The following is a 13123-nucleotide window of genomic DNA, read 5'->3' on the forward strand; positions in this document are numbered from 1 at the left end:
TCGAATGCATGGCCCTACTTACATCTGGTATTAACATGTGATCTGTATCTGGATACACTATGGACAATGTCATCCAGTTCACAGGCTGGAGTTTAGTGATCTCACGGGCAGATGTTTTTCTTAAGACTGTGGTCACACTCTACAGATTGCATTTACACCTGGCTCACATAGCCACCTCCAAATGTGGTCTGGCTGACCCATTTACATTCTGATCTAATCCTGTCTCCTAGAAATATACGTTCATATACAACTAAATTGCAATAGCAAATATGTTTTGCTAGAAATGTAATGCTGGCTGAATTACATTTATTCTAACCATAATGAGAAAATATTGTTAATTAATGTATTTAGCAAGTAGCAAAAATGTTGATACTGAACATATAGGTGAAATGTTTAGAGACAGCACACCTAGTTGTTTTTTTATATAGTATATAAAAGTATATAGTATATAAAAATCAAAGAAGTCCATAGAAATTTCTAAAACTGCTTCTGCATTATAATCTTCCTCTCCACTGTTGATTATATTAATTTCTACACAACATAGCTAAATATACTCCTTTCCTGTCATGCTATCCCCTTCTCCCAGCTCAGAAACTGTCAGAAGTAAATGTAAGTGTGGATTGTTTGTTTGGAATAATAGTACATTTGACACTCAAGGCCAGATTTTGCCACAATCTGCACATATTCTCTGCCTGATATACTAAAAGATAAGCTTCTGGACTGTACCTTTGACTGTCCTCCAGAAGCACATTGCACATGAAGGAGAGCTCATAGACACAGTTTGGCGGTAGGATTTCTATGAGATCACCAGACTCAGAAATGAGTTATGATAATAAAGCCTGGTGCATCTGTTCGAAAAATACACTGTATATGTTTGGGGCAGAATGTGTCACATCTGTACTTGAAAAACAGGAGCAAAAGCCTTAGTAAATCTGGCCTTCAATCTGTTGTTGTGCAGTGTTGCTTCATATTCTTCTGTCAACTAACAGGTATTGGCCAGAGAGCAAATGTTTCCCTTCCCTGACAATGTTCTGGAAGGACACCCTCAAGTCTTCTCTTTACACTTTACACACTCAGGGGGTTGAAACAGACTGTGTAATCATTTGATTACCTCTTCATCTTTTAGGGTAGGCATGCACAAGTATGTGTATGTAAACATGGCAGCTGTTCCAACTTATTTCACTCGGGGACTGCAAATTCACCAAGCGCACACAACTCAGTGACAGTGTCCAGAAGCAGACCACATATTTGTTATTTCAAAATTAACATTTCCCTCCTGAGCAATAATTTTAATCCAGTATCTCACATGCCAGCGTGTTTACTGGAATAAAAAACTGGCAACATGCCAGTGACTACTGAGCAGAACACATAATGTCTTAAAAGCATTAGGCTAATAAGCTCTGTTATTGTTCCAAGAAACTGCACAATGAATGTATGTTTATTTCCATACAACTGAGATGAAGTCATGTTTTTTCCACTATGGTTTTGTGGTCTTCAGCCTCTCTTCACTAGCTGTAGTGCATAATAGGTATTACCTCAATGTTGGGCCAAATGTAGTCACTTCTCACCTGCTCCACACCCTTATTCTTGAGACAAGCCTCGTCTGCAATACGGCTGAGCAAATTGAATCTGCCAGTCAACTGAAGCGCCACACTTATCTAATCCAACCTGTAATACAGGGCTATGCTCTATTGCCTTTGCATAACACCCTCTCCATGTTTGTAACCCCAACCCCCAAGGTAGAGCTGAAGTATTGTCATTTCACTTATTGTAAACCAGGCCAAGGCCAGCTACCCCTATCCATTCTCTGTTGCTTTATGTTATTGTCAGGAGTTCTCTCTGGGGCACCAACACTAAAGTTCACATTACTCACATAATCACAAACGCTTACTATGTAAATGCACACATAGCCGATCACAGTGAACGAGTGGAAAAAGACACAGAGTCACTGAGAATTCATCGGGCCAGGGACTAATGCATTTCTGCTTAAGTCAGCAAGGGAGATGTTAATGCTGCTGTGAGAATTAATGGAAGTATTGGCTTACAAACATTTGGTGATACATTATTGTGGCTCCGAGCACCCAGCTTCTCTAGGGTTGTTTTTCAATTGCACAGGCCGCAAGGGAAGTACTTCCTGTTTTAATTAGATACAGGATAAGCAAATAGTAACTCAGATAAACTGTAGGCTCTGTGGTCAGCTGTTTTCCTTCTTCACAAGAATAGATAATCCAAATTGATTATCATCATTAAAAGTAAAATATAATTAACAGCAGCGCTTTGATGGATGATGAACAAATATTTAGTGTCTAAGATGGCTGAAAGAATGACTGTATGAGAATAAACATGACCTACAGTGGGTAACTCAGTCATATTTTTTTACAGTAAATGCATACAACAAATATATAAATAAATAACAAATGCAAACCGTCTCTGTGAGAAAAAGGTAAATAGCTGTTGTCTGTTCAGGTCCAAAGCACGGCTGGTCCATGGAAACACTGGCACTGGGACTGGTTTCAAACACAGGTACAGTGCTCTGTTTAGTCTGGTATGAAATGTGGTACACTTTTCCAAATTGGCACCCAGTGTGGTAATGTCACACCTGTTTAAGTTCCTAAAAAGAAATGCACTACTGACTACTCAGTTGCAGCTGTCAACAATGTTCTGTTCTATTGCCAGTGTGTTGACTATTCCAATGATTAATATTACAAGAATGTGACTGAATTCAGGAAGTAGACAGGCATGTGTGCAACATGATCTCACTGTATTTGCAAAAGTCTGCATTTCTCACTGTGAATTTGGCCCATTTGTTGTTGACAGCTTTATGAGCTGATAAACAATTGCTATAGCCCTTTTCAACCTTTTCATTATCAGTATTAGGACTCAATGGCTGAGGTTAGTCCTGTCTAATTCAGAAAAGAGTGAGTTAAAGACAGAAAGTGAATCAGAGAGAAAAAAAGAGTGCAACAGAATTTTTAATTAATTACATTTATGTGCTAATTGTTTCAATATGGTCACATAGAAAAGTAGATTTTTATTTCATTTTCAAACTCATAGTCTTTGACCCTAGCCGATTTTGTGACATCACTTGAGGCAATTTATCAGATTCCATGCAGCTCCCTCTAAGACTTAAAAGACTTTATACAACTTTTTACACATATGCAGAAGTATTCCCCAAGAGCTGTAAACAGACTTTGATGTGTAAAATCAGTGGAATTCCCTTTTAACAGCCTTTCCTGTTCTTCATTAATTTTATTCCTCAACTTGGCATTTGGCAGGGTAATAGCCAACAGAGGAAGCTTACTACCTTATCTCTTCTATGTTTTTAGTCCTCTGTTACTCCTTTTCTCTCTACTGGCTTTCAGTGTTTCCGAATAAGATGTTCTGGATTCCCTTCAAGCAGTGAGGGCACCACTTGGCCTAGGGAGTGGTGCCTGAGATCCACTGGATCATCCAGTGAATAGACTGTTCATCCAGGTGTGAGCATGGATGGGACAGTCAGTATTAAAGAAGTCAACGCTGTTAGTAGTGCAAAGATTAAGCAAAGTGTTTGCTTATTGCAAATACTAACAAAATAATAAAAATCACCTTAACATGATCAAAACAGACAAGTCTGTTAGAACCATGCATTACAACTCATTTGGATAGCATAATGTGTTCTAATTCCTCCAGATCAGCCACAATACTTGTCAGACGTTATGCACAGCCTTTTCGTACCAATGCGAACGAACAACAGGAGGCATTATTTTTTATAGTTATAGTTGCAGTTGCTGTACATATCCTCACCTATATTGCTACTGTCTCTTTCTCAATTTACTGTGTCCTCTTGGATTTCCTCTTTCTCTTCCATACCCTGTATCATGGGCATATGTTTTCAGCTTTCTGTACAGCCAGCTAGTTTTAATCAAATGTGTAAACTGTAACGTGCTTATACTGTATACACACATATACACAACATTCTACCTCCATCTATTATGACCGTATGTGCTAGTGTAGAAAACAGAATGCTTTTGTTGTCAAAAAATATTTCAACATTATGGATGATACTACCTTCAAATTATGAATTTTGGAGAACTAACCTTTCCAAGTAAATTGTTCCCTACTTAAAAAGAGGAGGATTCTATCTCCACCTCAGGCAATTTTCTTGGTGCTCCACATGAGAGAGCTGTGTAATATTTTGGGCATTTTTTTTTGTATTGTGTATGTCAGCACTGTACAGTTCACTGAGGATGCATATGTAAAATGATTTATTCAGTTCAGCACCATCCTTGCTGAACCCATGGCGATGGATAGTGATAAAGGAGAGAGCAGAGTAAAATGTGGAAGATTTCAGCACCCAAGGTAATAGTTATAGTATCTGTTACACAATGTTATACAATGCAGTAACCCAGCTGGAAGGGAACACAACATTGGATAACATTACCTATGAGTTCTAATAATGTTTTAAAGATAACATTTTGATGTAATGTTCAAAGAACATTTTAAGGATGTTTATCATTTCAAATAATGTTCCTGTAAAGTTAAATGACATAATGTTTTAACTGCTCTCCTGAGGATGTTTTGAGGATGTTGTGGAGGTAACATGTTATAGAATGATGTTTTATAAAACAATGTCACATGATAACAAAGGAAGAACATTCTCACTACAATATTCAGAAAATGTTTTGAGAATGTTAGGGCATAATGTTTTAACAATGTTATCACTAAACATTTTAAGAAGGTTGTCACCAAACATGTTTAGGATGTTTTTAGAGAATGTTATCCTAGAACATTCTGAGAACCAAAAAAAAAAAAAATTCCCGCTGAAAACGTTCTAAGGAATGTTTGAGCATGTTCTAACAATGTTATTGATAAACATTTTTAGGATATTTTTAGAGAACATTATCTTAGAACATTCCCAGAACCAAAAGAAAACCTGCCGCTGAAAACATTATTAGACCATTACAGGTAACATTCTCAGAATATTTTTAGAACAAAAAATGTCTAGCTCTGAAAGCAGAAAAAAAAAACACAGTAGAAGAAAAAATATATCTTGACCTCTAAGTGGGATTTTCATGTTTAAATATCAAACCAATTTACAGAACAATCATGGAATCTGAATTGAGTTCTCAGGCAAGTGTACTTCAAGCTTTTACCAAAACATAAGAAGGTAGTAAGGCTATGGAAATTAATTTTTATAATTGGTTAGAGCACGACTAGGCAACCATGTGCCATATTATACCATGGTTGTACAGGTTTTCATTCCAGCTCAGAACTACACCAAAAAAAATTGATTCAATGTATGCAGGGCATTGTACTAAGCCTGGGTGCTGACTATCAAAAATAAATTAAAATTGAGTGGACAAAATGGCTTGGAGTGCTTTGAGGAATTGGGTGCAGTGAATGAATTTTGTTAACTACTGTTATGTTGTGTGTATAAATATAGGGCTTTGATTGCAATCTGCAATACTGCCCGCAAAGAAAAAGTTCCCTCTCAGGGGAGACATGGCACAGCACTACAAGTACCCATGGGTTTAGCACTACAATTTCCTTGCATGGAGTTTTCTGATGCTCACACGCAAGCTGTCACTCAGAGAATGCCCACTGAACTCCTTCAGTGGACAAATGGAGATGAAAACAATGTGTAAGATGCAAAAATACTTTGAGTTGGATGGGAGGTGGGGACAAATACAATGGCAGAGATAAGTGAAAAAATCCATCATCTCCTCTGAAAACAATCAATAGCCAGCACAAACTAAAAACAACACATAAGTGCACAGGATACATTTTAGCCCATTCTCAGAACTCAGCATCAGCTTTCAGACAACGTACAAAATGGCATAATTCCTGAGGCCAAAAAGCTTCAGGTCACAGGAAAAATACCATCGACTCTGATGTGCTGTACAATTGGACATCAGGCTAGGTGGGGTCTGACAAAACACTAACAGACTAAAACAGCCTGCACTGTAAAATGTAATTAGTTGGCGTTACTCAAAAAAAATATGCAAACTCATTGCCTTAAACTAACTGAGTTAAGTAAACTTGATTAAGTTAAGTATATGTAACTTACTAAATATAAGTGTGCAGTACTTGTGAGAACTTGTTTATAATAAGTTTACTAAACTAAACTAAACATGATTATTTTGAGTTCACAGCTCTTGAATTAACTTGCTGGTTATGACTGCAGCATTGGACTTAAAATAAGTCATTTATTGTAACTTTATTGTATTGAAATTAACTCGTCAATTCTGAGTCTTCAGTACTTAAAATAACTTTGTTATCATCTCTTAATTTGAAAGAAAAAAATACTGCGAAAAAGAATGTCATCTGCATTCAATTTATTTAAAACGTGTACAGAATTAACAGTATGCAGATTTTGTGCTCACAATTTTTGATGGATTATGTGCTGGTCACAGTATCCAAATATCCAACATATCACATTTCTTTTAACACGTTAATACCTGAATTCACAAGGCACTATTGTAAAAAAAAATTGAAATGAAATGAAAATGTTTTCACGTCACTCTTGAACATTTCAAAATGCTAAAAGCAAACCTCTCTTCCTGTCATAAAAACATTAACAGTATGCAGACTTACTGTGAATCTTAACACGCACAATTTATGCTGGATTACAGGTATTTGCTGGCTAGATCATCCAACATATCACATTTCTTTTTAATCAACATTTTAACATCAGAATTCACAAGAAGGCATTATTGTAAAAGCACTCAACAGGTCTGAGTATCAATTGAACAATGAAATGATGATTATATTTTCACTTGACTCTTAAACAGTTCAAAATGCTGTTTATAAAAGCATCAAACGCCTCTTCTCTGTCATAAGAACATTAACGGTATGCCACATTATCCAACATATATTTCTTTTTACACAACATTTTAACACCTGAATTCACAAGAGGGCACTATATATACCACCAGCATAGAAGCACTGAACAGATTTGAAAATCAACTCAACAAATAAACTGCATCTAGGCAGCTCTTAAAATGTTCAAAATACTGTTTAGTTAAGGCATCTCTTCTCATGTCTCTGTCATAAGCAGTTCTTGAGTGCTACCTCACATCTGACTCCTCATTCGTCAAACAACATGTTTTTAACTGTTAACAGTTTTGGGGGGAGGGCTTTGTTTCCCAAACCAAGCATTACACTTTGAATGAATTTGAATGTGTTTCCAACACATTTTGGGTAATCGAGGTTCAAGGCATATGTGAGGCCAAATATGAGGCAAAATGCCTGTGGCAAGTCCCGAATTTTGTCCATCACAATACCTCCCTCAAGGACGATGGCTGTGGACACGGGCTGCTCAGGATCGTCTTCACTTAGGATGGTCAATACACCGACTGTGACATTGTCTATGGCCTCATCTTTCGTTGTCTCCTGCAAAGAAACAAACAATCAGCAAAACAATGTGTAGTCAGGAAGTATTTGGATAGTTAGACACTATGATCATTATAAACTATACACTAAGATCTGCGATGGAGAGACAAAAAATGAACAATAGAATAACAATCAATAGCTACAATAACACCCTCTAAATTTGAAATGAAGTGAAAGATAAGACAGTAAAGGAAGGCCTACATTAATGAATACAGGCAGAAATGTGAGGGACATATATCTTTGATGTCGGTATTACAAGTGAATATACTGCATTTTGTGCAAGTACTTACAAAACATGTCTTATAGAACTTGTTTGGGTCATCACCAAAGACGATGGGAAGGCCTTTGAGGACCACGGAGCGTCTTGCAGTTACATCCGATGACTTATAAGACAGAGACAGAAAACATCAATTAGAATAAAAAAAGTCAGACAAAGAATGAAAATGTTGGTCTGTAAGTGTATGTAGATGAGAGTAAGAACTTAAAACTTAAATTATTAAATTAATTTCTTACCAAGTTGGCCATTAACTCTTGAATCTTCAGTCCAGCAGCTCCCTTTTTTGACTGCAGGAGTTCAATGATCCGTGGAGTGTGCTTGTCAAGAGACTCAAAGAAACTGCTTTCAAGATGTTTGGTGGCAATTCTGCTAAACTCTGCAAAGACCTAAGAAAAAAAAAGTAGGGCAATGGGGTAGTGGGGGGGCAGTGAGAATACCAGAGTTGAGACCGTGATGCTTGCGGACCTGGGCGCAAGCGCCTCGGTCCCGACCGCATCACTGTCGTGCTCAAATGGCGCTAAAGAACACCCACTCGAGTAATATTGCTTAAGTGAACATGACCCACCAGGCATGCACCCTCATGGTTTCACCTAAAAAAAAGCCTACGTTAGCGACAACAACAAAAGCACCTAATTTCACTGACGTTTTGGGATTTTACAACTTTATTCTACGTTTGACAGTCGTGTTTTGCGAGTAACGTGTCCTTGCATCTCCAAGCTAACTTAACTTCTAAGAAAATAACCCCCCCTTCCCCCCACCCCCAGCCCTAGACTTGTACTGTGTCTCAAATCACATACTTCTGTACTTACACTTAACATTTTGAGAAAGTAAGTGCGTTCACACTGAGAAGTATGTAAAAATACACTGTGAGTACCCAGATGTTTCACTCAAAACAGTCAAAAAGTTGAGTGTGGAACTATGGACACTTCTGTGCAGCCGTTGAACCGTTAGGGGGGGGGGGGGGGGGCTGTAGCACTTTGTGGCACTGCCAGCCCTGGTCGTTCAATAAAGTTGTACCAATAATGTTATGTAAAAGCAAGAAAAGAAATTAAGTAAAAAAAAAAAAAATAAAAAAAAAAATAGAGGAGCATTTTCCTGTGTAAGTGTAAGGAGGTAGAAATAGGAAGTAACTTAACAAGAAAAAATACTTTAAGTGCCAACACTTCTAATATGTAGGGTGTTTAAGTATAAGAGTAAATGCACATAGTTACATGTAACTAAGTACATTAACTCATGAAAAGGCCTAAGTTGCCAGGACTTGTTTTTTCTAAATCAATACAACTCGAGCATACTGAGTTTGGAAGGTTTTTCAACTACAAAGTACAGGTAACTTATTCAAAATGAGTGTTAGCAACATGTTAATAAAAACTGAGTTTAGTACACTCAATACCTTTTATTAAAGCCAATGTTTAGATTTACAGTGTGCAGTGAGGCAGTGGTGTCCCCACTCCCATGTGTCTCTGTTGTGCTTCCCATTATTTTCTTCAGAATAAAGATTAATGCAGACTAAAAATAATGCACAAAAACAGGTAATTAGGCATCACATTGTAATGACTTTTTTACAGTCTTTTGGGTGCAAAAAAAAAAAAATAGCCCATATAAATTTTGCTGATATAAAACAATAATTCGGGAATTCATTGGGATTCGTCCTCTGGGGACCATTAATGTCAGCACTAGATTTATTGTCAAACCATAAAATAGTTGCCAACATATTAAACTGTAGGCAAAAGGGTTGGCCTGACAGACTTTGACTGTTTGACTTTCTGTGTTTCTCCTTTTAAAATTTTTATTATTTTGTTAGGGGTGCTAGCAAGGTCTCTCTCCTGGCATTTAAAATTGGTCAGTCAGGATTTGTTTTGTTTGTTGTTGTTTTTTTTTCTTTTTTCAAATGTTTTAATCAAACCTCATAAAAGGATGCACACTAATCAAAATTTACACCCTACACATCAAATGACTATACTCAACCCAACACGAATAACACAAACACAGAATCTTAGTGCAAAACCAAATATTCATATATTTAAAGACTTTCACAAAAACAGCCAAAACCCCACTGCATTCAGTAGAAATATACCCTAGGTATAATTATAAAATGATTTTTGTGATTTTTTTCACACAGCTAAATAATCCTAGCTTTTCACATACTTTTGAACCAATTTATAGGTTCAAAAGTACATGCATTTAATGGGTTAGCCTGTATATAGGCTCCTCATATCGGTCAAAAACAATAGCCCTCTGATCCAGAATATCACCTGTCCTGAAAACGTGTCAAGTCATATAAACACATATATATCCTGTGAGAGGGTTGCATATTACAGTACGACACTGGCTCCCATAAACAACTGAGCAGGGGCCTGTACTACGAAGCCAGATTTGTACGTTAGCCAGCTATCTTTGGGCTTTACTCAGGTTGTCCAGTATCATGAAGCTGGCTCACTTTTAAACAGGATAAATCACCATGGTAACCTATGCTGAACAGCTAACCTGCTCTTGAGCAGGTTTAAGCAGGTTTAAGAGTCATTCCTACAGGACCCCAAAACGGACAAAAGTCCCTTGGTTTACAATAAAGAGACAAGTGAAAAAAAGCAATACATATTTCTAAACATGTTATTGTTCCAGGCTTCCAATTCCACTCTGGTTTTAAAACACTCAACACATAATGATGATTTTAGCTGCATTTTAATTGTGCAAAGTTTATTTTATCCCTGGAGTGATAGCTGACAGTGTGGATGATTTTACACTCTGATTCCATCAGTGCAGCTCAGAATACCATGAGACAACTGTGTGATGATAACTGGAAATAAAAAGGAAAGACTGTCTTTTATTAGAAAAATAATCCACACACTGTTAATTGGCTCCCAAGACTATAAATACAACATTTCAGTCAGATAGATCTCATCAGTCATTAACTACTTTTCCACTCTTTGCTTCGGTAGCAGAAACAGTCTGGCATCACTTTTAAGTTTTTTTTTATGTGTATGACATATTCAGAATGGTTTCTTCATCATCCAACTAAATAGCAAAAAATACTCGCTCTATACTTAAGTCATATATAATAATACCTATATATATTTTAAGCCTTAGCCTACTTTTAATATTTGGAAATGATTTCTAGTGTTTCTAATAGGGATGTGCAGACAGCCCAGTATTTGTATTTGTATCTATATTTGTTAAGGCAGCAAAATTATTTATATTTGTATTTGTACAAATCCAGTTTTTGTTTTTATTACGCTTTTTATTTTAGGATATTAAAGTTCAAAGTTTAATATTAAATTAATATATTAAAGTTTAAAGTGTTTATGAATAAACTATCTTATGAAGGAGGTCCCCACACTGGGTCTCAAACTTCAGTCTCCCAGATCATAGACGACTGCACTGACTAAAACCATGTACATTGCAAAGATGTAGAACTTCAAAGGTGATTCTTGCTTTGCACTTTTCATTTATTGCCTGTTTTTTACAACCTAACTTTGTGGAAAGGAGAAGGGGAACAACAGGTTATGGAGAGTCTCTTGAAAGCACTTTGCTTGAGGTCAGTAGCTCAGCTTTATCTCTAGGGAACACCCCCAACTCCAGGAGTGATGTCCAAATAAGGAAATGTGCATCATGTAGCAGGTGGATGTGACTCCCCTCATTGAAATTCTGCTGATAAAAGTACAGTGGACGTGATGTAACTGACCTGCGCGCTGGTATTTGACATGGGTTTTTTTTCTTCCCGAAATTTAAAAAAAAAAATATTTGTATGAAATAAATGTTCATAATAAACCCACTATTTGTGCTTTGCCGAATAACATATTTGAATTTGGGCACACCCTTAGTTTCTACATCTTCTTATTCTGTTGTATGATTACAGGCTATCATTTACATTTCACTTCATTGAATATGACTTTTTACTGTCCCTAAAACAGAACGTTGCTGCAGGTACTTGGTATCACCATTTCATCTCATATCATAAGAAGTACTTCATTCATGGTTATGATGATGTCACTCATAATTAGAAACCCTGCCTCTTTCACATGAACGTGCTTCTAGCTGGATAGGAAAACCCAGAGTTGAGTGAGCTAGTTGATAGCCAGCCTCGTAGTACTGGTTATCCAGGAAAGCCAGTGTTCGGCAATGAAGCCAGCTCACCCAAATTAAGGCCAGACTAAGTTGAACTTGCTTCATTGTACAGGCCCCTGAGTGCCCTGAGTGGATAAAGAGCGATCTGGGAAAATGCTGAGTATTGTTGATTGGAGGACGGCTGTCGGTGGAGGATGGATGAACGGTTCATAGGGGATTAAACGACCAGACTATATGTTTATCACACAATTAATATTGCACAAATAACATTAAGAATAATAATAATAATAATAATCAACTTTATCTGTATAACACCTTTCATACAGGAAATTCAGCTTGAGGTGCTTTACAACAAAGAAATTACATGCACCATGTGTTTCACATGAAAAAAGACATAAAATGAAAATACAAAAAAAAAGAAAAAAAAAAGTATGTAACATTAGATGGAAAATAAACACATTTGATAATAATTATAAAAATAACATAAAAAGTAAAGTGAAAATAGAATAAATAGAATGCATGAGATGGAAGGTATAACCCACTGAATAATAATGATAAAACTAATAATAAAATAAAAATAAAGTTAAAATATAGAATACATAGAATGCAATCAAGTAAAATACAACATACAACAAACAGCAGTACATAAGTGGCTGAAATCCAGGTTGTCACAAGACAGGCCGACAGCAGTGTTGGGCAGTGACTCTGACTGACTTTCCTCCAAAGAAAAATGACTCAGTCGTTTCAGCAAGTGCCCCAAAACAGCACAAGATCACTGTTGACTCACAACTCAACATTAGTCATCTCCTAGCCTTATTACCGTAACCATGATGACGAAGGTCTCCTAGCCTTAGACATTTGTTATTTTACCCCAAAGCTTGATGTTTCCCTAACCTTAGAGAACATTTTATTATTATCATCATATTAACTGATACCATGATCTTTTTTTAAACCTAACCAAGTTGTTTTTGTGCCAGCACTGTCATATCACATTATACTACATATTTTGGGAGGCACAGACAAATGATGTCATAAGGAGTGCATTTAATCTCTAGCACTTGGCCTTTGGCAGGTGGCCTGTCCACTGTCTTACCGTGAGTTTGATAATATCACATTAATCTGACTGCTGGTGGAAAAACTGTTGTGACACATATCCAAAATGGTCTTATTTATGTGTTGTATGTTCTTAGCTGGCTTGCTAGCATTAGCCATTGGTAAGCCCAGTTTAGAATCACCTGGTTTGGTTCAGAGTTGGACAATGTGTAAACGTGCTGCTTCTGCGTGAAGTAACTGGGGATATCATTAAGCTACCTGTTGATGGTACATACCTCCAAAATGTAGGCTGCTGGTTAAACCACACTGTCTCGTTTTCTATTTTCACATAATGTTAAATACATTAAACGTCGTGTGTGG

General features: G+C 36.8%; 1 protein-coding gene across 1 annotated transcript; it reads right to left on the reverse strand.

Annotated features, from left to right (window-relative positions):
- Positions 1-6297: 6297 nt before the first annotated feature.
- LOC122985834 lies at positions 6298-8388 on the reverse strand. The gene is made up of 4 exons (XM_044356786.1): positions 8128-8388; positions 7885-8034; positions 7662-7754; positions 6298-7371 (listed from the first exon to the last, which is right to left on the reverse strand). The coding sequence occupies exons 1-4, from the start codon at positions 8218-8220 to the stop codon at positions 7066-7068; spliced, it is 642 nt and encodes a 213-aa protein (XP_044212721.1). The 5' UTR covers positions 8221-8388; the 3' UTR covers positions 6298-7065.
- Positions 8389-13123: the final 4735 nt, after the last annotated feature.

Source organism: Thunnus albacares, chromosome 7 (genome assembly GCF_914725855.1).
Source record: "Thunnus albacares chromosome 7, fThuAlb1.1, whole genome shotgun sequence".
NCBI lineage: Eukaryota > Metazoa > Chordata > Actinopteri > Scombriformes > Scombridae > Thunnus > Thunnus albacares.

Bases quoted from the DNA above. Each gene is read 5' to 3' on its own strand.
- LOC122985834 (XM_044356786.1), bottom strand. From the start codon at position 8,220: ATGCCTGGTGGGTCATGTTCACTTAAGCAATATTACTCGAGTGGGTGT. The intron at 8,035-8,127 runs GCGCTTGCGCCC...TTTTTTTCTTAG, and splicing joins GTGATGCGGTCGGGACCGAG to GTCTTTGCAGAGTTTAGCAG. The intron at 7,755-7,884 runs GTAAGAAATTAA...CTGTCTTATAAG, and splicing joins AAGAGTTAATGGCCAACTTG to TCATCGGATGTAACTGCAAG.